The 25,530-nt window shown below is 34.8% G+C and overlaps 1 protein-coding gene across 2 annotated transcripts; it reads right to left on the bottom strand.

Moving 5' to 3' along the window:
* Positions 1-1,042: 1,042 nt before the first annotated feature.
* On the bottom strand, positions 1,043-24,114 carry LOC129284276 (neuronal acetylcholine receptor subunit alpha-9-like). Of its 2 annotated transcripts, none has more exons than XM_064110352.1 (8): positions 23,838-24,114; positions 17,738-17,889; positions 9,398-9,442; positions 8,668-8,777; positions 7,857-8,076; positions 6,844-7,162; positions 6,435-6,607; positions 1,043-5,810 (listed from the first exon to the last, which is right to left on the bottom strand). In XM_064110352.1, exons 1-8 carry the CDS (start codon positions 23,908-23,910, stop codon positions 5,475-5,477), a joined length of 1,428 nt encoding a protein of 475 aa, XP_063966422.1. In that variant the 5' UTR covers positions 23,911-24,114; the 3' UTR covers positions 1,043-5,474. The 2 variants fall into 2 exon arrangements, with proteins under 2 accessions (XP_063966422.1, XP_063966426.1); XM_064110356.1 differs by having other exon boundaries at positions 2,771-5,789.
* Positions 24,115-25,530: the final 1,416 nt, after the last annotated feature.

The following is a 25,530-nucleotide window of genomic DNA, read 5'->3' as shown; positions in this document are numbered from 1 at the left end:
TGCGATAGAACCTAATGCATCAATTATAAGTTCTAAACAATAATACCATAGATTCATCAATTAATATTTTATCCTTTTCGCATGTGTATTGCGGTGAGGTTGAATAATTACTACCTTGTCTGCATTGTATTTGCAGAATCGACTGCTTAATATGAATCAAGAATCAGCTGAATTTCCCTGTGTTTCCCAAATATCCCTTTATCTCATAATCATCATTCAATCATGACATATTATATCCTCCGAGGCTCTCAAAATGCACACAATAAGTGGTAATCCCCCATTTAAATGATTATTAACTCGATATCACGGAAAACGAAAGATGATATAGCATTTACTTAATTGCATGGTAGTTTAACAATTCATAACGTCGATCATGTCGATTTTTTTATTTATTTATATTTTAATGAACATTACTTAAATATGTATAATTTTTACTGCCTTTATATTTATCATTTGGCACAATTAATAGTAAAAAAATGCATTGAATTTTAACTGAAACGCGTTCATTTCCTTCTTTCATCGATTCAACAACTAGCATCTTTCTCATTGTTTATGAATGTTTGAAAAGATTGACAATATTGCAGTTTTATTTAATGGGTGCAGTTTTCTGTAAAAGGTGTTGAGTTATATATAAATTAAAAAAAAAATCTCTATTCACTACATTTATAAATATCTAATAATCTTGGCTTTATAAGAGTTTCACCATGAATGGAAGAAAAAATTGTTGAACGTACTATGGAAATAAAGCTGCACATTTTAAAAAATCAATTCCACTCTCTTGTTTCCTACCCATCCCCTATCCTACTTGCCCATTCCAAAACTTCACTCCCTCACACTGTTATGTCCACTATATATTAATTAAATCATTCATGTTTTTCAAGTTAAGAATTTTCTCTATCAACTAATTCATCTAAATTTTGTATTTTGCATTTTCTATTGGTCTAGCCGAAAAGAGATCCCGGTGTAAAAAAAAATATATATTCGCGAAGTTTTAACATTCCAGATTACATAATGGAAATAAAGCTATAGGGAATCATGCGAGTGAGTTTATATCAGTATTCATTAAGTTTATATTTTCACAAAATCCGAGACCTTAACAAACTTTAATATAGTAACATAATTATGCTGTAGAGCATTCACATGCTTCACATATAAATATGATTAACAAATAATCTCAAGTGCGTAACACGATAATGAGGAAGCCTTAGGAGCAGAATGCTCAGATATATATTTCCAAACCAACAACAAAATACCGAATAATCAATATTCCGTGTCAATTTGTAAAGAGTGACCCACATTTTTTTTATATTTTATAGGTACTTATCCGTTATGAATAGCAGTCGTAATGTCAAGAGATCCTTATATGTCTTACAGGCTTGACCTATGAGGCCTTCGAATATTATAACCAGTGACAAGCACACATGCAATATTTCACTATTTTGTATTGTATTTCGCTGGATACTGGTAGGTATACAGTATTGCGTAGATTCACAGTGAATATTTAACGAATGCAAGAAACTCCTGAGCATAGGCCATGTAAGGGGAAATTGATCAAGCATGAATAATCAAATATACAATATTCGTTAAGAAGATAACATGAAATGAAGCAAATAAATATTTCGATTTTGATTCCTTTTCTGGTGGGTTAGATGGGAGATATTTGTGTAGCTGAATGCTAAACGGATGTCAAAGATAAAGAATATACTTTAAAATAACCAGCACATTTTGTAACGTTTCACAAGGAGTATGTGTTAAGAAGAAGAAGTAGAGAAGAAATATCGAAGACCAGTTTCTGTCAGATTTATAAATAAGTTTGCCAATTTAAAATATGTTGAATGATAGTATCCGTAAAAAATAGAGATTATTACACTCACATATTTTATTTCAACTGTTGATTGCGACGTTACAGATATATCAAGAATTTTGCATTCTGTCTCCTCGATACTGAAATTACATTTGAATGTAACCATTCGTATCCAGGCAGCTTACATACCTTATTTCTTCATACTTATATTCGTAAAGATCATTTTATACAAAAGTATGGATTTTATTACATGCTTTCTAGCACACTTAATCTTTGTCATCCTATAATAATCATGAAGATGGGGAAAACATATTCGGAAAAATGAACAAACGAATCTAACGAAAAAGAACGACGCGGCGATAAAATCGCTAAGAATACTAGTATATCAAATGGACTTCAAGTTACAGGGCATTGTGGGGCGCGCCTGTAACACAAGCTTTGTGGTTCGATCCCCTTTGTTCTATATCCACTGAATCTACAACTAGAACCGTTTCCCTGTCAACCTTTTCAACTACCCCCTCGCATTTTAGTAAACCACCGAACCTCAACTAGTTTTCCTTCAGACCTTCTACACACTCTTATCCGAATCAGGGATTTCCCCCGTCTTCGTTTCGTCGGAATCAACGTAGATCGTCCGCTTCGGTAGTTGCTGCCACGCCCACTTAGTATAATCACGCAACTGCGAGCTGCAATACTGTGGCGAACCCAACCATCGTGAACATAAGTGTAGGAACAGTTTCCAACTTCAAGTTTCCAACTCCAATGTCGACAATGCTCTCAGCTTGGACATAAAGAAAAAAATGTGTCACTATTATTAAGAAGCAGGCCATGGAGAACGTGCCTTTCAACCTAATGATATTGAAAAACGAAATGACCAACCTTCGGTGCGAAATGAGTATGATAAATGTGCTTACAAGCTCCCCACTCTTAACGGACTAAAAATAGACCATCTAAACTAATGTTCTTAGTTTGTTAGGGAAAATTGATGAAATTCTTTTTTTAATTTCAAAGACCAATCTTGTTATTCTACCCGCCCTTTCACACGGTAAAAAAAAAAATCGTAAGTTGAATGATTCCAGTGAAAAATAAGGCTTATGACGAATATTTAGCACATGTGAAACCAAACTAGAACATGAGAAGAATCACGAACGCTAATCACAGGGCCTTTTCACACGTGAATCTTGAATCATCATTGTAATCATGACCGTGATTAGCGTTCGTGAATCATCGTTTAGTTTGGTTTCACACGTGCTAAATATTCGTCATTAGCCTTATTTTTACTGGAATCATCATTCATATTACGATTTTTTTTACCGTGTGAAAGGGCGGTTGGTCGAATGATATAACTGACGGTGATATTAACATTTGTAATTATCTTTTAATAAGAAAGGATAGAGATACAAGAGGTGGTGGTGTCTGCATATATGTACATGTACACCATTCTATACATTATTTTTTATGAGACTGTTGTGGCTACTAAAGTCAAATAAAGTTGTAATGGGATATTTATACCGACCACCAAACTCTGACTCACTTTATTTTGACAGTTAAATTAGTGGAAAAGGAAGTTCAATCCCATTTCTTATTTTATTGACAGACAAACGATCTCATTAATATTGACCAATATGCCTTATTGCCAAATAACTAAACTTATACTTGTTTACATATAATTATTGATGATTGTACGAATCTTTTAAGGAAAAAGATAAAGTTTTCTTGATAATTCTAAATGTCTTGATTGTAACGACCTATTACTGTTTAAAATGAACAATTCTGGCATTTTGACACTGAGCTCCTATGGTTTAAAAGCTTTCTTTCAGACAGAAAACAAGCAGTTTTCTCAAGGTAAACAATCTAAAACAAAATAAATATCTATAGGAATTCGTCGAGGTAGTATGTTAGGTCCCTCGTTTTTTTCTATTTTTTATATAAATGATATTACAGATTGTTTAAAGAATTGTACATGTAATATATATGTGTCTGATCAATGTCATAACATCCAAGCTTCAAGCAGATTTGAATTCTATATATGAATGGTATTACTGTAACAGATTAAGGAATTATGCGAAAAAAAGTAATGTTACGATGTTGACCAATAAAAGTAAGAAATAATGATCTGAAATTGAAGGTGCATATTAATAATGAAATCATTAACATATACAAAGTATAAGATACCTAGGCACCATGATTATAATCTATACTGTGATGTTTATATCAAATATTAAATTAAACCTTATATTAAACCTTAAAAGTTATAAGATATATACACTAATGAAAATTGTTTTGAATAAAATATACTACACAACCAAGTTTTGATTATTCTTTTTTTTACATCATAGGAATACACTTTTACGATTGCAGAAAAGGGCTGCACGCAAAGTAACAGGCAATTTGTATTATTATGTAAAAGGCCTTAGTATGGCCTTTCTACCTCTTTTTTATCATCTCCTTCATATTTTTGATAGGGCCGGTCGCCTCCTGTAGCACTACCTATGATTGTAATACCAATTAATAGCGTTTTATAATGTGTTCAAATCGGCCTTATTCATCGCAAAAAATGATAAATCAATCCACATCTCCCATTTTTATGTATATAAATAACATTGAGCGAGGTGAATCATGCTTGGCGACAGCATGCTATAAGTGAAGCCAAAGCATTTTACGTGCGTTTCTGTCACACTCTCTCAAGCATGCCTAGTATAATTTCCCGTCAATTAGACAAATACCACACTGTACATCGATTTAAAAAAAACATGCATACATTGTTTTATGAACAATTCGTTCCATCGCTGATGAAAAACTTATGAAACACGGACCTTTAGGATGACATCAGTTCAGTATTAGAGACTAACGTCACAATCTCGGAAACAGTTTGTATGTATAATATAAATACACATATAGATATAGATACATATTCTATGCAGCCATTTCATCGATATAAAAAAACACCCTGTGATGACATAAATAACACAACATTGAATGCAGCAAGCCTAAAGTACTTGTAGCAGAGTAAATATATTCATCTGTAATAATGATAATATTCTTCTTTCATATAGTACTTTTTACATCGGAAGGACGTCTCAAAGCGCTTTATATAATTATCATTACCCCTGTACTCGGATCCTGGCGTGACCGTACACAATGTATTCACTCAGTCCACTCTTGGGGAGCATTCCAACAAGAGGTCCAAGACTCAGTTGCTAGGCGTACTGCATAAGCTTTTGCATCGTACTAGGTAATCATTTAACACCTGGGTGGAAAATGGCAAAGTGTGGACTAACGCCTTGCCAAAGGACGCTTGGCTGCGTTGGGATACGACAATCACGCGACATATTGATAACTATAGTCGAGAGTCAGAACCGCCATACCAAGATGCTTTTAAGATTCCAAGTCGAATGTCATATCATGCATACCTTCCAAAATCTACTTCTGGTGAAACATAATCAAATTTAGCAACATTAAAGTTCAGACTTTCTACGGAGGTAATTCTTTCTATAAAGTAAGATTATGTGTTGACACAAGTATCCTGCTACAACGGCAATTTTTCCCTTGCAGACAGGCTTGAAACTATTCATAATTATTTTACACAATAACGACCCTCGTAGGTTAATGACATCATAATAGGCATGTAGGCTGGATAACCACATTAAATAAACAAATTTGTGTTTCATCATTGGATACAAAACAATATGACGATGACGACGACAACAGTAGTTGTGATGAAGACGATGAACAAAAATAAATAATAGTCTAAGATACGAGCAACCTGCTGCCAATCGTTTTTGTTCCGTTCCAACATCGAACACGTGCTGATTGAGGTTCTCCTCTGCCAAGCAGATGCCTGGTTGGTTGGCTCACAGTGCACGTCGTTGACGTCGGCAATGCGGGAATCGGAATGCAGCCGGAGCGACTCGCCGTTCTTCGATGACGACGATGTTTGTTGAGAGTCCATCCTGATCTCGCCCAAAAAGTCAGGGTGGGGTTCCTGAACGGAAAAGACACTATTCTGGATGGGTAAAGCAAATTCATGAGATGTATTAACCGTTGCAATGTATTCAAATGCCGACACTTTTCGACGCTAATTGGTATTCAAGGCAGCCAATGAGTACGTTTATCTTTATTCTTTACACTAAAGGGGATTCTTGGCTATTTTCACCTATATCATTTGTAACAAAACCATCACTGTGCTACATATAAAGGCTTTCAGACTCACTCCGGGACTCACTTAAACATGCCTGAATGTAACTGTGGTCTTAAACTCATACTTCGGAAGGTCGGGTCAGTTACACACTCTTCTTGATACAGGCATACATGTACTATTTAGAAATGCAGTCCTTTCCTTCCTCACTCCTAATATTTGTCACCATTAGGATTACCTCTTCCACAATGACCTGTATGAATTGGTGTTTCATATTTGCCCTTGGCCTTTCTTATGGTGCTTACAGTGCTATAGATGAAAATAAAACTTTTTCCCAGTTTATCATCCTTGTTAGTTGGTAGTTATGGTAGTCAAGAGTCAACCCTTTGCATATTGATAACAACGCATAACACAGCCCCCTCCCCCTCGCCATAGTTGGCATAACCTAGTATCTAAAACCTTCGTCATGTTAGTGCCCGTATTTATGAATACCTTTAAATTAGAATGGCGCTTCAATAGCTTCTCTTTTGCCCTCTTCAGGAAGCAAATTTTGCGCAGAAACCCGGGGACGACCTTATCCCCCTTCTGGTGGTAGAACCGAAGAATCAAAATGCTCGTGGCAAGAACGAAGCAGTTTGTCAGGATCATGTAAACAAAGAACATTCCTGGGTCAAAGATTGAAAAAATAGAAATAACAAGAGTTTATATTTATTTTATGAGATTATCATGACTGTGATAAAAAGTTGATGAAAGAAATAATTATCAATATGGAAAAAAAAAACAGTTTTAGTAACCTTAATCATCCAAATGCGAGTGTTCGCGTATTTTGATACATTGAAATGGAAATAAAAAGCAAGAAGATAGCATTTTAGGGCCTCTAATGTATTGATATATCATTTACCTAGAAGAGGTAGTTCATCGCCAAGAGGCGGCATGATACCACCAATGAGTTGCTGAAACAAAATGGCGGCCAGAAGGTTGGCAACGGCAAACTGGAGACGTTCCCCTGACTCCGGGGGCAGTAGAAAAACAAGGCAGTTAACGAAGGCGAGCAAGCCACTGGGGAGGACGATGTTAAGGACATAGAATCCATAAGCTCTCTCAAGAGTTAGACTGTAGATGATCTGAGAATAAGGAATCTCGCAGCAAGCGAATGTTACATTTCTTTCCTCGCCACTCACGCCACGCAGCGACCAGACGCCATTTTGAAGGAATATGTCCTGTGATGAAGGGAATGGACAAATTTTAAAAGGGTTCGATTTCTCTGTTATCAAATGCTGTTGAAGCTGGAATGTTGTGGTTAATTACAAAAATATTATGTTGTTTGTAATCACTTTTGTTATTAATTATAATGTCATTTCATCATAACTATAATTCTACGTGGACGTCTCAGTATGAGAGTATCTCCATTGCTGCAGGGATATCTGCTACTCATGGGAACATAATTATAAATTATACTTCACTTGAAACAAAATATGAAACCCATTATCGATTGCAGCTGTTTCCACAACTTTGTAGATAGTCATCTATTTTTTATGAATTGTTGTGTGTAAACATCTCTCTCTCTTTGGGGAGGGGTCTTCGTGTCTCTTTTCTTCGAAACTATCATGTTAATCATTATTTTCTCAGTAATTCTAGTCGGGTTCCTTGCATGTAATTATCATCTATGATAAATAAAATGCTTCGAATTGACAGAGCTCACATGCACTGTAAAAAAGTGAAGTAATTTATCACTTACAGTCCTTGTATAGTGACTGCACTACGAGTGCTGATTTTTTAGTTCAAATTCAAACTAGAAAATCAGCACTCGTAGTGCAGTCACTATACAAGCACTTTAAGTGTTAAAATGGCACTTCATTTTTTACAGTGTGATCAGAACGTGATTAATACCACAACTATTATCAATTTCAATACCTGATTAGCATCTTCGTTGGTTGGAAGGGTAAGCTCAATGCCACTCGAATCATAAGCCCATGACATGTAGGTCATCTGGCAATTCTGGAAATCGAAAGGAAAGTATCGCACCCCAACCATGCAAGCACTGGTGGTGATGATGGGAGTGAACCACGTGATATTGCCGTCATAACTCAGGATGACGTCAGCGTCGAATTCGCTGATGTAGTCCGTGTTAACACTGCAATCATAGAGAGGAGTGTGTTTTAAAAGGGATAATGTAATACATTAGGATAGGGTATCTATGGATTATAAGTTGTAAATAAATGTAATCAGTTCCGCTGTGGCTTTCAGTCGATCTTCTATCCCTATCATCATTCTCTCTGGCACTCAATCTCTCCTTGAAATTGAAGGTTTTATCAATATTGCACATCACAGCCAATACCATGAAAACTAATTAAAGGTCTACACGGGACTATTCAACATTTTCGAAAACAACTAAGTTGGCGCAACGTCCTGTAGGCATTTCCCCCCTGAATTTCAACGACATGGCGGGAACTTCCTCCGGTATAAAATGGGGGGGGGGGGGAGATGTGCAAGGATGAGCGTTAGAATTCAATGTACTGCTCCAACAGGGACTAGAACAACCAGAGCAATGGAATCAGTGAACCAAATCAAGGTTCGTAGTCAAGGACAATGAGGGAATTAAAAAAAAGCTAAATCATGCTGTCATTTTCTCTGAAAATAACCAACAAGTAGGCCTTCTTTTTATTTAGCTCACAGGTAGTTATTATTCAATGCATAATTAATATCAAACATTCCAAAGTCTTACTTTTCTATGAGAGCGATATCAGGTTTCCAGATTGCATCTTTATTGTACGTGATCGTTTCCAGACCATCATAATCATCAGGGACCCATTGTAGAAACTCATCACGCCAATCCTCCAGTCATAAATAAAAATTGAATGAAAGTAAAAGTAATTAAAATTATGAAAAATTGAAATTAAATCTACGCTGTGAGCATGCCAGGGATTAATTGGCTGCTCAGCCTTGGTTTGACATCCGGTTACTATAACAGTGTTAGTGAACCATAATTGTATGTTCTTTAAACATTTTAAAGTTGAAACGGGCACCAGATGAAATATTATTTTTTTTATTCATTATTTCATGCATTACGGTATTTTCTTTGATTTAATTTGAGAAATAGAACTATTAGCACTGAAGTATAGCTAATACTAAAATACTAATCGAAACTTGTGTGTCAACTGTAAGTGAAAAATAAAAGGGGAAAAATACAAAGGTGAATTAGAATATAGACAAGCAATGCAAAGTGAATGTAAAAAATGGTAAGGACTGCTCTGCCATTTGACATAGTGGGTGTGTACTAAATTATTAGGAATTTGTGTTTTGCGAGGGAATAGTGTATCTGAAAATCGCTTAGAGTTAGACATGGTGGATATATCGCTCCGAAGGATTTAGCCCTCTAAATTTTACCCAGTATGTACCTATCCATGTATTGCCATTGTTTTGGTTTTATTTTTTTTCTCTCAAGGTATACTCACCTCTCTTCTCCATCCGTTAATCTGAACATGCTGTTTTCTTTCATCCTTAGAAAACAAACAAACAAAAAAATAAACAAAATAAAAAAAGTCTAATACGAATTTCTGAAAGGAAATACAGTATGTCTTCTTAAACATGTTTTGGATAGTAGATAAGAGCAAAGATTTCCCCAAGTAAGTTCACACCAACAGACTTGTAATCAGTTTAAAATCTCAAATCAAACAAAAAAACGGCATATTGGGTACCCTTTTAAAATCTATATATACAAGAAGATACGCTGATAGATTATAAATTTAAGTTTTCCGATTTTTGAGGGGTCGAGAGTAATATATGACATTGTAATCTATTTTGTCCCTCTAGGGGGGGGACCCACTCTCATAGACTGCTGTACAAAACTCGAATTGGGGGGGGGGGATGGGAGACAGGGCCCCTATCCCTCCCATGCCAGCCGACATTCCTGAAAATAACGAGACAAAAGGAAAGAAATAAAACCACATTTCGGCTTTCTTGTAGACACTAGGGAATAGACGTAAAAGAAGGAATCACAAAAAAAATATTGTATACTCTCGTTGATTGCTTATTTAACCTACAAAATAAGGGTTGGATTATGTATCATCTCTGTTACACTGATGATATAGAGAGCTTGTATAAAAATTACGAAAAAGGTTTAGTGGATGGTCTGCCAGGTTTCATTTACAAAATACGATGGATGATATGCGGTCATGGATGTTAAATAATAAGTAAAACAGAGTTATTGAATATTAGTTCTAAATCACAAAGTCATATAATTTAGGACATCACTATACAGATTGGGGACTCCTTGATTAAAGCTTTGTCATCGGTTCGAAATCTCGGTGTTGTATTTGATGAAAATACGTCCATGGATGCACATGTAAAGAAAATATGTCCATCAGTATACTTCAATATTAATAATGTTAACAGCATTAGGAAAGCTATTGACCATAAGTCTGCTGCTATGCTTATACACTCATTTGTATTATCTCGATTAGATGTTGGAAACGCTCTACTTTTAAATGTAACCTCACGCAATGTCAATAAACTTCAGTATGCTCAGAATACAACTGCCAGGGTTTTAACTGGTACGTCAACATCACATTTCACCAATTCTCCGAAAGTTACATTCATGTTGCCAATCCGGAAGCGAATAGAATTTAAAATACTTCTTCTCAGTTGGAAAGTGTTAAATTGTATGGCACCAAAATATCTACAAGACCTTGTCATGCCTTATACACCAGCTCGTAGCCTAAGATCATCACACCAGCAACTTCTTAAGACTCCAAAGACATGTGTAGCATATGGTGCGCGAGCTTTCTCTGCCTCAGAACCTTCTCTCTGGAATGATTTGCCGTTGAATTTAAGAATTATATCATCACTGGAGACCTTGAAATCTAAACTGAAGTCTTATCTTTTTTAACACTTTGACACTCATTCGAACTCTCTCATTTTTTTCTTTTCTTGTGCGCCTCGGAATAGAATACTTCTAGATATATGGCGCTATTATTATCATTATTATTTATTATTATTACCGTTCTTATGTAATGTTCTTGCAAGTATTTTTACTTATTTATTTATTTATTTATTTATCTATTTATTTATTTATTCATTCATTTATTTATTTATTCATTTCCAGGTATTGAGATAATAACAATCATGACAGCAAGAGAAACATTACAAGAGAAATGTAAAATTTAGCACTAACCAATGCCCGGGGATCACCAGATAGAATTGAAAATTCTGTCGAGAGGTTCTCCACATTGACTGGTGCATACATAGAAATAAATTTTAACATGTAATTATAATATTTCTAAATAAATAAATAGATTAACCTTTATTGTAATATGAAGAGAGAAATAAAAAACATGGTTATCGAATTAAAACAGGAAAGACTACAGAATGGGTCAAATCAGCAATTAATCAAAACAAAAATGGTTGGTTTATTGGTTGAATTTTGAGAGTTGAAAAGAATTGTTGTTTATGACATTTTCTCATGTCTGTGTGTGGGTTTAACAAAAACAAAAACTGAAAAGTAAGTATAGAACAAATAATGAGAAAATCAATCAATGAGGATTCATACCAAAAAGTATATTCAAGGGAAAGACTTCTTAGACATCAACTGAATTTAAGCTACCGTACAAGGAATTGAGAAGGGTAATTAAATCATTTAATTTAAATGTATATGTGTAACAGAAAGATTAAGTAAATATAAAGAATGGGAACGTATGGCAAAACAATAGAAATCAAATAATTAATCAAGAATCAAACACACATTCAGAGAAAAGGTCTGTGACATGAACTATATTAAGAGTTATACACGGAATGGGGAATGGTAATTAACTCTATGAAGGTGTAACAGAGAAATTCAGTAGATTGGAATATACTTACGCCAAATTATGAGAAAACCAGATAATCAATTAATCAAGATACATACCAACAAGTGTGAAATATCAAATGTAAAAAAAAAGGAAAGAAAAACCTAAGACATTATGGGAAGATATTCAGATACTATATGAAAGCACAAACTAAATATGGTACAAGCGTTATTAGGGTAGGGGTTATTCAAGGGGGACAAATTTGGTGCGAGTTAGAAAAGGAAGGAATTGGTGCTAAGAAATTAGTATGCTTCTTCGAGGGGAGGTAATTCAAAGAGGACATTTCGCAATACATTAAACGAAAAATTCATTTAAATTCATTAAATAATGGTCTTCACGCGTACCAATGTAAATATAATTACTTGCAGATCATATTCCCGCTATTCAAATATATATATTTTTTAATCTGGAGAGTAGATATCCTACGTTTACGAGAGCTAAATTAATGCCCTTCGAAGAATCGGCTTTGAATAGGTCGCTTAAACGTGTGGATTTTCGTGGCGTCATGAAGTGGGATAGGGCAGAGCTAGAGCTAGAGTTGCTATTCACTCGTGTGTATGCTGGACATTATGCGAAGACTGGTATTCATGACAACAAAAGAAAACCAAGAAAGTTTTCTCCACTTAGATTTACAAATTTTGTTTACCAGTGGAACCTTTTTGTTTATAACTTGTTGATAATGCTTGTTTTTTTATGAGAGCTTTAGGAATTTAGGATAATAATAGTGGGCTTTCCCCAGACGGTCAGACGCAGTCAAGCTCTCACTCTTACTCTCAGTCTCAGTCCTGGCGACGAGTGAGTTCGATCTGCCTATACGTCTGGGCCACTAGCGTACCTACGGGGGGGGGGGGGGGGGGCAGAGGGGGCAGACTGCCCCCCCTGACGAGTCTTGAAGACCTTTTTTTTGTTTTGCTTGTCAAATTTGTTTCTGGTTCGAAATCCTTTATTTGTGGTTGATGACCTTTTTTTTTTTTTTTTGCTCGTCAAATTTTTTGGCGGACGAATTTGCCCCCCCCCCCCTTGTGGAAAATCCAAGGTACGCCACTGGTCTGGGCCTCTGATGATTGATAATATCTTTACTATTTCATTAAAATGAAGTGAAATATGAATAATCGGGTAATCTACCTGAGATATCGAAATGACAGAAGATTAAAAATAAATAAATGAAATGGATAGAATAGTCATATCTACCGTACGCCTCCGCAGGAATTAGCCTAATAACTGCCTACCAAATGGGCACTTGAAATGCTAATTTCAGCGGAGGCGTACGGTAGATAAATATATTAAATGAATTAAAAATATCGTAGCAAAAAAGTTAAACTACGAATACAATTATAGAAATAATCATAATAATCATAAATCATTTTATACAATATTAAAAATGACTATTTTGTGAGATAAAAAAGTGCTCCGAGCTGCTGGCAAGCTGCCCTGTCATGACATTCAAGGGCTCGATCTACAACGTGACGACGATCCCGGGTGGTTGTTTCATTTACGATCAACTTTAAGAACAAATGGCGATCCTTTCTTAGGAACATCATTATGGAGTGCTTGGGAAGGCCTTGGAGTGGTTCAGGAGCTACCTCGTGAATAGGAAGCAATATGTCTTTTTAAACGGTTGCAATTCTCAAATGAAAAAAAAAATAATTGTGGAGTTCCCCAGGTTAGTCTTTTAGGCCCGATTTTGTTTATAGTTTACATTAATGATTTTTGTAGATCATCAGATGTTCTTTCTTTCATTCTCTTTGCGGACGACTCCAACTTGGTTTTTTCACATAAAAATCCTCTTCACCTTGCTAATATAATCAACTCTGAACTAGAAAATGTCACCGAATGGATAAGAGCAAATAAATTGTCACTAAATCTTCAAAAAACAAAATATATGTTGTTTAGCAACTCTATAAATACACTTCCTGTTGATATTATTTTTGATGGAACTCCCTTGGAAAATGTATCCCATATTAAGTTTCTTGGAATAGCTCTCATTGGAAATTTACATAGATAACATATGTAAAACTATTTCACGCAACATTGGTATAATTAACAAGCTTAAATTTTGTTTGCCATTATCGTCTCTGCTGACATTATATTCATCCCTTATATTGCCTTATTTAAATTATGGAATTTTAGCGTGGGGTAATACACAACAAACACTCTTAGACAAATTACTCCTATTACAAAAGAAATCTCTACGTATTATATGTCACACGGCATATTTGTCTCATACTGACCCATTATTTTTTGAAAATAAAATATTGAAAATTAAAGACTTATATTTGTTTAATCTCGGTCAGTTTATGTAAAACTATAACAACAACAACCTCCCAAATGTATTTAATTCAATATTTCCAAAAAATCAATCCATTCACAACTATCCAACAAGGCGATTGGGTGAATTTCATTTACCACTTTTAAGAACTTTGCGGGCTCAGAACACATTTATATATGATGGACCGAATTTATGGAACTCACTTCATAATGATATAACAAATGCAACATCTTTGAACTCTTTTAAGACTAAATTCAAATTATCTCTATTAAAACCTTATAATATACTCCCAAACTAAGTTTAATTCATCATCTCTGTCAAGTCATCATTATTACTTTAAAGACTACAATTAAAACATAAAAGAATTATTATCCTTTTTTTATTAAAAAAAAAATCTGACACAAGTCCTTCTCCGATGTGCTCATTATTGAACCTCATACATTATTGTGTCTATCCTCTCCTCTATTTTCTCCTCTCCTGTCCGCTTATCCGCCTTCCTACCGGTTATTTGTTTACGGCATCAATCACATTTTTCGTGCATTATATTCTTTCCAGGTTATTTTATATACTTTTTCTCCTTTTATACACATCATTGAATCCAGTTTGCTCGAGTCCACGACGACATGTGTTCTATCTACATACAGCAACACCCATCCATCTTCTCAGGGCATTCTCCCCCTTTTTTTTTTCCTTTTTTTTTTTTCTTTTTTTCCCCTTCTCTTTTTCTGGGGGGGGGGGGTGGGGTGGGGTGGGGAAGGGTGGATATTTTTAGGACGGGTTGTTTTGTCCTTTATCTAACTGTATATTTTTGATAACTTTGTATTTATTTTGTGAGTATTTCCCTCTCAGTTATTTATTTTTTTCTCATTTGATTATCTGTATTTATACTTTGCTATTTTGTTATTTGTTGTGTTATCTATTTTTTGAGGGGCCCACATTGTACAAGCATTGCTTTTTAGTGGGTCCCTCCATTTCCATCTTAATTTAATTTCTATTGAAAAATAGTATACTTATTTAAAACCTACAATGTGTTGCTCAAATTGTCTAAGTGTTTTTTTTTTTTCACAACATATGTATCATTATTTTCTTTTTTTTGCAACCTATACAAATATTTATGTTTATATATGGTATACAATTCATGTATGTACAATTGATGGAAGTGAAATAAATAGATTTGAATTTGAATTTGAAACCGAATCCATCCCAATGGAAATCTGGTGTGTATCACTTCAGGATCACCAGTCATTCTAGAGGCTCTTACGAACAGCTTTATGACACTGGTTCCGGGGCTACCGGCTTCCCAGCTGGGATACGTGCATGCAGGTGCATGAAAGCTGCGCAGTGAGCTGACCACCGGCTGACCAGAAAAATCCCAGCTATCGTCAAATTTTGTTGGTAAAAAAAAACAAACTTAACGTTGTATATTTAATGTAATTGTGATGCTTCTTTCTTCACTTTGGCCGGAATGACTGATGATGGTGAGATATTTTGCCCTTTTTAGAACAAACAAAAAAAATCATTTTTGGATAGAATTCGATAGATAACATCGCCACAGTCCGTGTTCTTACAGAGTTGGTAGGCCTCTCTGAAACTCACTTTGAATAAATCAAATTCATTAAATTGTATTAACATGTAGTTTTATCTTAATAATATTTCATCATGTCTGCTCTTGTTCAGCAATTTTTTGTGTTTATCATTGTGAGGATTTGTGGGAGTTGTTGAATGTCTCGCCTGGATGTGTAACCAGCACGTAGCATTTGTATGACATGAGATTTATGCTCTCCCAGGTTAGACGTCATTCTCAAACCCTCGAAAACGACCCGTAGCTTTCGGCTTCATTTCAATCTGAGAGGCGTTTATAAAACCATTTTTAAAATTGATTTTCATATATCTTTATGATCACTAAAGTATAGCATTGCCCTCTTCATACCTTAAGCTTTAATTTGATATATAATTTGTGATTGGCAATTAATGTCAGTTTTAAGGACGGGGAAAACGTTGGTCCCTACACACAAGTCTATGTCTGCCTCTGAGAGATGCTCAAAAATCTTGAAAATACATGGAAACAAGTAAATCTTAGATAATTTAATCTTGAAAGTTGATGATTGATGACGAGTATAATGAAATGGTTGAAAATGATTATTCATGGATTATAGTAGCTGTTTCGTGTAAAATGCATGCGAAATGCACTTTAAAAAAAATCTTAGTATATATCTATTCTACAGTGCGTATCAAAAAATGTTTACACTTTGAAAAAATCCTGTAAAATTATACATTTGTAATATCCTGAAGATTTTTCCACATTTCAACATTGGTACAGATCCATTTGAGCAAATGACGATATAACTGTCGAAAAATATTTCCGCTTGAGTGAGCACCACTTACTTTTGAAAAGTTAGTGAAAAATGATTTGCGCAGAACTTTGAAATAGTTATGCGAATAAAAGTAGACCTTAATCATGAAGAACACGTGGAATTTAGCTAGAAAAATTGATTTGAAGATATCTTTTATCTTTTTTGACTTGTTTCCTTGCCCAAAACACTTCGAAGAGTGCATTTTGCCCCATCCCACTCCCCCACACAACGAGGCCATCGTGACGATATTTGCTTTACACTGAGCTGTGATTTACATAGACTGGCTTAAGCTTGATTTTCATTTTGTTAATCATTACCAAGCTTGGGAAAAGTGTGGAGAAACAAGTATTAAATGAAAAATGAAATATAAACCCACTTTCATGATAAAAACTTAGTGAAAAAATGCTGGAGATGTCTGATATAAACTTTTGTTCAGATTTAGTTATGTCCTCAGATCCAGCTGGCACAAAAAGGGTACACGTTGTGCTTACTAAGTGTTGAAATTTCAATTTGGGTGGCAAAATTGTTACAAAATGCTTGAATGTATCCATTTTATTTCAATTGACTAAAAGTGCATTGGAAGTGTATGAGAAATGTTTCGCAGGGTGAGTTTGATTTCGCCCTTTCCCATTACCACAGCGTGAAAACAAGCATTTCTGCGCAAACAGATTTCTGCGAGCTTTACAAAAATGGACAGTGCTCACTCAAGTGTAACATACTGACAAAACTTTTACTTTCATTGGATAGATGAGACCCAAACCCAAGATTATATGTGGAAAAATTACCCACATGTTGTATATTTTTTAATTCCCAGGGCTTTTTCAAAGTGTAAACTTTTTTTTGATACGCACTGTAGAAATCCTTTTGTGTGTGTCGGGTGTGGGTGTGTGTGTGTTTGTGTCCCTCTCTTTCAATTGTTCTTTCAGTCTCTTTCTGCCCCTCCAACATTCAACATTTCTCTCTGCCTTTCCCCACCACACTGTCTGGTATTCATACTCTTCCCCGTTTCCTCTACCTTCTCTCTCTCTCTCCCTACCCCTCTCTCTTTTTTCTCTCTCCTATAGCCCTATCTTCCTTTACCAACACCTCTTCTTTCGTCCTTTCTCCCAAGCAATTCCTTTATCTCTCTTACACCCCTTATCTTCTACATCTTCATCCTCTCTTACCCTGGTCCTTTCCACAAATCTCCACTCTCCCATTTGGTCATTCTATCATGGACCCTTTCTTTCTCATATCCATCTCATTTACCTATAACTCTTCCCGTATCTGTTAAAGTCAAGTTATCTTTGTCATATTTTATTTGATAAAAGAAATCCCGAGAATACTTACGAATGCAATAACCTGAGAGATTAGAACTCGGAATGAAACAGCCACAGTATCTGCGTTATTCTTGACTGGCCTGATTGAAGGTGACCCGTAATTCCTCATGAGCTGATCAGAAAGCATCTTGGCTGCACTTTCGTTTTTGCTCACGCAGTTCACTGAAATGGACCGATGGAAATTAATATAAAAAACAACGATTATCGTAATGATAAAATACAAGAAAACTAAAAAAGTTTGTTTAATCACTTGTACAGGAATTATAGATATGTGGATTTGGGCCCATCAAAAGCTCAACGACCAAAGAAAGTAGAGGGTTAAGAAAAGAAAAGGAAATGAAATAGTTTTTTTTTTCTATTTAAATAAAGAATACTATAATAAAATCTGCCAAAAATGATATGCTCGTTCTAAAAGATCAGTAAAAAAAGGGTCCTAGAGTAACGAAGCTTGTACAGCAGCTTATGTAAGAGCTCGGTCTTGTACCCCCAAGAAACAAAAATCGCATAACATTGCCGCCCATGCATACAATGAATAAACCATCATTACAGTATATTCCCTTTAACTGCTTGCAGAATTTAACGACGGATAGATAATGGATCTCAAATAATTTCTCTTTAATCCTAACGCGAGATTGGTTACATTTCAAATTTCAATTTCCACTTTGAGCAAAATAATAGTCTTGACTCACTAGCACCCCCATTTCGTTCACAATGCCCCAGAGCCTTCATGGAAATTAAATGAATTATTAATTGTCATGCATTATAAATTTTAGGACAATCAGCTCCGCTCAATATTCGAAAATTTGTATTTGTATACACCTACAACATTTAAAGCGGTCGATAAAATATATTTTCCCCTTTCCGTTACCGTTACCATGACAACAAAAATGGTTGCGTGCCTGCATGTATAGACAAATTCCTAGTAGTACTGTAACTATTGATAGACTATTATCATGATTATCATCAATTATTTCATCAGTTTAAAGTATTTTTAAACATTACCCATACATGGCTATATATGAATCTCCGTCAATTTAATAGGTTACTGCTGAGCGAACGTCTATTGATACACGTCATGAATGTCTAATAAGTAAGCTTGTGTTTTTCCATTAGGCTGGGTTCACATAGAAGTATACGGTATACGGTATTCGCTATTCGCTATTCGCTATAAGCTATACGGGCATGGCGGGTCACATAAAGGTAGCACGCGTGTCCTACTTTTTTTGGCCACAGAAAAACTCTGGCGAAATAAAATACAGAGTTTCTAATCGAGTCCAAAGTAATTCCCTGATTTTTGCTATTAAAAAAATCTGGCAAAAGTTTTATGCAACGGGGTCCAGGACTTATAAGTATGACAAAACACATTTTTTCCTAACTGAAGTTAATTTCTGAAAAAAAAAAGAAAAGAAATCATATTTTTTCTACATAACTTACTAAGATTCGAAAATAAGCTTGTTTTGGACTAACTTCAAGCAGAGAAGTGACCTCTGCAAATTATTAAACTTCTATTTAATACAACTTTTAATGATTTTTTTTACGGGGATAGTTCAGCCAGTCCGTCGAGATGGGCTTTATTTGAGCCATATGATTTTACACACTAAAAACTAAAATTTTATTTTGGGGGGAGGGGGGGGGGGGGTTGAGGAATGTTATTGAAAATACTGTAGTTATGTTTCCAAATTTATATTTTAAGATTTCAAACCTGTATCAGCCTAATTGATTTTATCAATCATTCCTATTTTTGCTTTGATGACGTCATTTCTAGGGGGGGGAGCTTGATTCTACTCCCCCATCCCAGATCTGTGAAATCATAGCAAAAGTGAAATAATAAATAAATCATTTTATAAACAATATTTTCTTGAATGAAATCTATTTCCACATTATTATCGACTTATTATAAGAATAATTAAGTAATTAATTAAACATGACTCAGCGATACACAACAACATAGCTCAAGTAGCCTTCGCTGCGGACCTTTTTGACCTTGTATCTTCAGTCATTTCAAGGTAAAAAAAGACAGAACGAAAAATGCAGAGCCCACATAAATCATACAGCATGTGCATGAGATAAACTCTGAAGTGCTGGATAACTTAAATATGACGGCATGTGCTAAGAAATTCCAATGAAATGAGTACCAAGAAATCTTTTCATTTGAACTTACCTCATTTAACAGTAAATATAGGGAAATTCAGAACACAACCTGCCACGTCTGTAGACGCTGCACGAAAATCGAACAAGTACGATTCCCACTACACTATACTATACGCAGCTATACGGCATTTTCGTATAGTGCCCTCTCATGTGACCCGGTATTAGGAAATCCTATTGTTCGATTCAAGCTATTCGCGTGCCCTCGAAAACGTGCACCGTATACCCGAATAGTATACTTCTATGTGAACCCAGCCTTACAGACACAACTTTCACGCATTTATGACTACCATCATGCTTGCTGCGTTGCAGAACGTCAGCATCTCAATCTCAAAATAACGATATTATTGAATTTTAAAGTTTATCAATCTTTTGTGAAAACAGTTATATGCACATCGTCATGAATATTCATTAGGTGAACTGATGATGTCACATCCCCATTTTCCTTTTTCTTATGTTATTACATGAAATCATATTTGTTTCATTTTTTTCATACAAAGTCATGTGTAATTGATGTGTCTCCACAACGATGAAATAAGTTGCAGCAATGAATAACTAATGCACTTAATCAGTTGTCAATCTAATTGTTTAGTTCTTGGTAGACAAAATTTGAATAAACTTAATTTCATATGATAATATACAAAATAACAAATGGGGATATGACATTATCAGCCCACCTAATGAATATTCATAAATACATGCCTAGAACTGTGTCAGTGGAATAGCGCAAATCTTTAAAATTCAATAACTTCGTTATTTGTAATTTTTTGCTGTGAATTTTACTATTAACTATTTATTGAGATATAAAGATTCCCAGCCTGGACCATCTCTTTAACAACATGCATCAACACACTGTTCCTTTGCTTTGTTGTGACACCATATCCTACTGGTTTTCCTAATTAATTCATGAGGGATAGGGAATGAGATTGCTTGAGAATAGGTAGCCTACGCATTTGCAATGGGAAAACTCTCTACAATGCATCGATTCCTATGAAAATGCGATCAAAATCACAATGGAGAGCTGCTGAGAGGCTTTTGTCGAAAGTTGGTGGACTGGGACAGCAGATCATCCGAAGATTTTCACCAGAAGAACAATTGCAATTATGTCGTTGTCCAGAGTCAAGAGATTCCGATGCTGTCCCGGTCCACCAACTTTTGACCAAATCCTCTCAACTCTCCATTGTCAATGATTGTGATTTGACTTGCATATTCAAAGGAATTGGACATTAATAGCATTATTCTTGAATTATATCGAGTTACCATTTTCTCGGATTGTGAATATCGTCCTTCTCCTCTGATTATTACGAGCGACACTCCATTATTCCATATGATGATTGGCGGCCTTAAGGATTAGAGTGTCTCCTTATGTTTCATGATTAGCCAACCTTCTTGGGTTTCATGAATATTTGTTGAGATTTCGGATTAATGACGAGTTAGAAATAGCGACACTTATGTCATTCAGTGAAATTGACCTTAAGAATAATGTTATTATTATTATTATCAGCAGCAGCAGCTAGCAGCAGTTTAATAGTAGTTGTTGCGGTGGTGGTAGGAGTAGTAGTAGTACTAAAGGTAGCAGCTGCCAATTAGTAGTCTTAGCAGTAGTATAGTAGTAGCAGTAGTGCTAAAAGTATTAGTATTAGTATTAGTAGTCGAAGTAGTAGTAGTAGTAGTAGTAGTAGTAGTAGTAGTAGTAGTAGTAGTAGTAGTAGTAGTAGTAGTAGAAGAAGAAGAAGAAGAAGAAGTAGTAGTAGTAGTAGAAGTAGTAGTAGAAGGAGTAATATTAGTCGTCGTCGTCGTCGTAGAAGTAGTAGGAGGAGAAGGAGACGTGTATTGGTAGTAGTAGTCAGAAGCAGAAGTAGTAGTAGAAGAGTAGTAGAAGTAGTAGTAGTAGTATAGTAGTAGTAGTAGTAGTAGTAGTAGTAGTAGTAGTAGTAGTAGTAGTAGTAGTAGTAGTAGTAGTAGTAGTAGTAGTAGAAGAAGTAGTATTGGTAGTATAGTAGTCTTAGTAGTTTAGGAAAAAGACGAAGAAAACGAAATCGAAAACAAAATCACTATGTTATTGTAAGTGTGTGTTAATGTTACGTGAGTTGAACAAAAATATCAATCTTGGTCATCATAGGTCATGGATTACCTTGAAGTTAAGATTTGAAAATGCTGTTTTGGCACCATGGTCCTATTACAATAGGTCCGTGGGCGCATCAACGAAACCAACTTGAAACCGATCGACAACATGATGCCCTCATTCCATTTAATTACTATGGTAATACCTTAATGGTACCTTTCTCTGTTGCTCCCATTGGCTGCTGAGCCATTTTTACCATCTATAATTAAGTGAAATGAGGGCATTCACATCATAATAAGATTTTAATGGAGGCAATAATACCTTGTCGATCCGTTTAAAGTAGGTTTCGTTGGTGCGATTGTAGCATGGTCAAGTCTTGATTTCAACATGTTCAAGGTAATCCGATCAACATGATCGATTTTTTTGGTTTACTGTATTAACTCATGCAACAAACACGCACAACAACATTTTTGTATTAAGAACTGAAGTTTTTATTTGTCAACAACTTCAATTCATACATGCCATATACAAAAATAAAATACATACATCAAATACAATATATCTTTACAAATTGATATATGAATACATTGTAAACTCATACAATTAACACTTTACATTTTCTCTTTTTTCCTTTAGTGTTACAATAAAACCTAATAAAACTCAACGTACTCAATTTGTTTTTCTAGTGTCAAAATATTCACAACATAACAGATTTTCCAAATACACAAAACCAATCATTAATACAACCTAGTCGAATTGAAGCCAGTAACAAGGATTTTCCATACCCCTTCCCCTCCCCACACCTTGGCCTCATTCCTCAAATATTTCATATCCTATAACATCAGCCTCAGGCCCTGAACCCTACCTACCACCCCCCTCCCGACCCTTTGTTGTTTATATAAAGGAGTTTGAAAATAGCCAAGAAGCAAGAAAAAAAAACAAAAAAAACACAACAATACAAACCCCTTTCCAACCCAAGGCATGTGTCCCCCCTACCCTCTACCCCTCCCCATAACCCCCCTCCTATGCCCTTCGTCGTCACAACCTTCCCCTTCTACTCGTGTGGGGCGGAAAGAACGTTTTCCTTCCTTCTCTGAATGGTAAGAATGAAAAATAAATATATATATATGTACGTATATATATATATATATATATATGTACGTATATATATATATATATATATATATATATATATATATATATATATGTACGTATATACATTTATGAAAAATACTATCATACCTGAGCATTCATTAAAACAATACTTTATTCATTATCGTTATTATACACACATGTTATTTATTTCATTTATTCTTTTCTTATTTTATTTATTTATTCATTTCTATTTTTTTGCACATTGATTTTGTTATCGATTTCGTTTCCTTCGTCTTTTTCCTCTACAAGAGACATGTCATGTAGTGAACAGAAAAGAAGAGAAGGGTAAGTGGACAGGAAGAAAATTATTTAGGCCGTCCTCCCGTATCAAAATACCCTTGCCATTGCCCCTATATACTGCTGCTAGCCATCACCCATACTGTAGATTACTCAAGACGTCCAAAGTTGAATCATACTAACCGCTGCTAATGGAAGAAATTATTGCATAGAACTACAACTTCTTCCATAACTATTGAAACTAATAGAATTATACTTCTTCAACTAGAATGATACCAATCTTTATAAGTTTTGGCATATGTCTGCGTTCAAAGAAAAACAAATATAATGTCTATTAATAAATTTTGAATGTGCCCTTTAATCATTTACTAGGGCATCACCATACGCCATTGGGGACAAATCGAATAAAAATGATCAATGTTTAGGCAACAAAATACAATTCTAATTTAACAACAAAGAAATTTTACTTCCAATGTTATATAATTATACGATTACAAATACATACCGTGAATGACTCCTGTTAATACAATGACTAATATCACGATAAAGAGATGGTATTCCTTTGTAAAATTCCACATAGTTATTCCACAAATTGAGAATTTCCGATTACGAGATATCAACTAGATATCAAACTAATATGTTGGTGGTTGAACCTTTATTTGCCTTATGTATAGTAATTATCGACACAATCGAATTGATCCTATAATCAGCGATATGGAGGTATAGACATGGTCAGTATAGATGCGTTCAGTTTATTATATACGACCACATTGTGAGTGTGTGCTTATCTTAGATCGCAAGCTCATAGATCTCGGCCTTTATAGGGATTCGACTACAGAGGGCGGAATGGGAAAAGTAATGTCAATATTCTATACTCATCTAGGATTGAATTATAACTTCGCCATATACATTTTTTTTGCAGGAGTTTCTGCATTTTATTAATAAATCTATAAACAAATGAAGAAAAACTTTATACAATATCAATGACATACATGAGTACATTTGTGCGTGACAATCGAAAAGATAATGCATAAGACTGAAAACTGCATAAAGCATGTAAAATAGTAAGTTGAGTAAAAATGCAGGGGCCAGTTATAACAAGCAGGTAAATGAAACAAAAGCAACCAAGAGGGAGGGCTACATGGGAACCGTAATAGGATATAAATATATTTTGATAAAATGAGGTTACGAAATAGAAAGTAGGTTTAGAGATTTAGTGGGGAGAGATAAGATAAAGTGTAAAAAAAAAAAACGCGCGAGTGAGTGCAAGTGGGTGAGTGCAGGTGACACATTTTGGTATACTTAGAAATAAGAAACTTTTTTAATGAAGCCTTAAAAAAAATTAGAGACGCGGACTGTTTAATGTTATGTGGCAAGGTATTCCAAATATCTGGACCATGGTGGCGTATTGTCTTATGAGTGAGCAATATTCTGGGGTTGGTTAAGTGGATTTCTGTTGTATGACGAGTTGGATACGTATGTATGTCTTTTATTTTAATTCAAAACATTGCGAACTGGAATTGGAATAGTATTTGTAGAAAATTAAAAAATAAATATGGCTATTTCGTATGTGTTAATATCCTCAATATTCAATGTCTTTAAGTTGTGAAATATTGGATTAATGTGTGCAATGAAATGGGAATGCATAACAGATGCGAAGTGTTTTTTTTTAAGACGGAGTATTGTTTCTATTCTCGACCTACTACTATACCCCCAAACAATGTTGCAGTAAGATAAGATGAACGAATTATAAAGCATAAACAATGACTTTTTTGAGATATAATATTTTGATCTATATAAGATCCCCATCCCTCTGGATGTCAACATACAAATAATACGAATGTGTAATGATTTTTATTTATTTATTTTTTATTTATTATTTATTCGGCACTTCAAACATATTTAAGATAATTTACAAAGTAATATCAAACATTACATAAATTTGAATTATGTAATTATGTAATGAATTATGATGATGCATACATGACGTTTGCAATGTATATAATTCTGAACAATAGGCAACGTTGAACGCTTTAATCATCAGATCATACATTTTTTTATATATGTCTATTCCATTAATGATATCACACTACACGACTTGATTTAAAAAAACCTAACCCCCTCATCAACAATGATATTTTCGTTTCAAATCACTCGTGGCTACATAATTCAAATGGGATTGTCTCATCCATTAGGAC

Source organism: Lytechinus pictus, chromosome 2 (genome assembly GCF_037042905.1).
Source record: "Lytechinus pictus isolate F3 Inbred chromosome 2, Lp3.0, whole genome shotgun sequence".
In the NCBI taxonomy this organism is placed as follows: Eukaryota; Metazoa; Echinodermata; class Echinoidea; order Temnopleuroida; family Toxopneustidae; genus Lytechinus; species Lytechinus pictus.
The sequence above is the reverse complement of the archived record's forward strand: the minus strand, read 5'-3'. Positions and strand labels throughout refer to the sequence as shown.

Excerpts from the sequence above, each read along its gene's own strand:
- LOC129284276 (XM_064110352.1), bottom strand. The coding sequence starts at position 23,910 with ATGTGGAATTTTACAAAGGAATACCATCTCTTTATCGTGATATTAGTC. Across the intron at positions 6,608-6,843 it reads CGATGAACTACCTCTTCTAG|GAATGTTCTTTGTTTACATG; the intron begins GTAAATGATATA and ends TCTTTGACCCAG. Across the intron at positions 5,811-6,434 it reads AGCGCCATTCTAATTTAAAG|AATAGTGTCTTTTCCGTTCA; the intron begins GTATTCATAAAT and ends TTACCCATCCAG.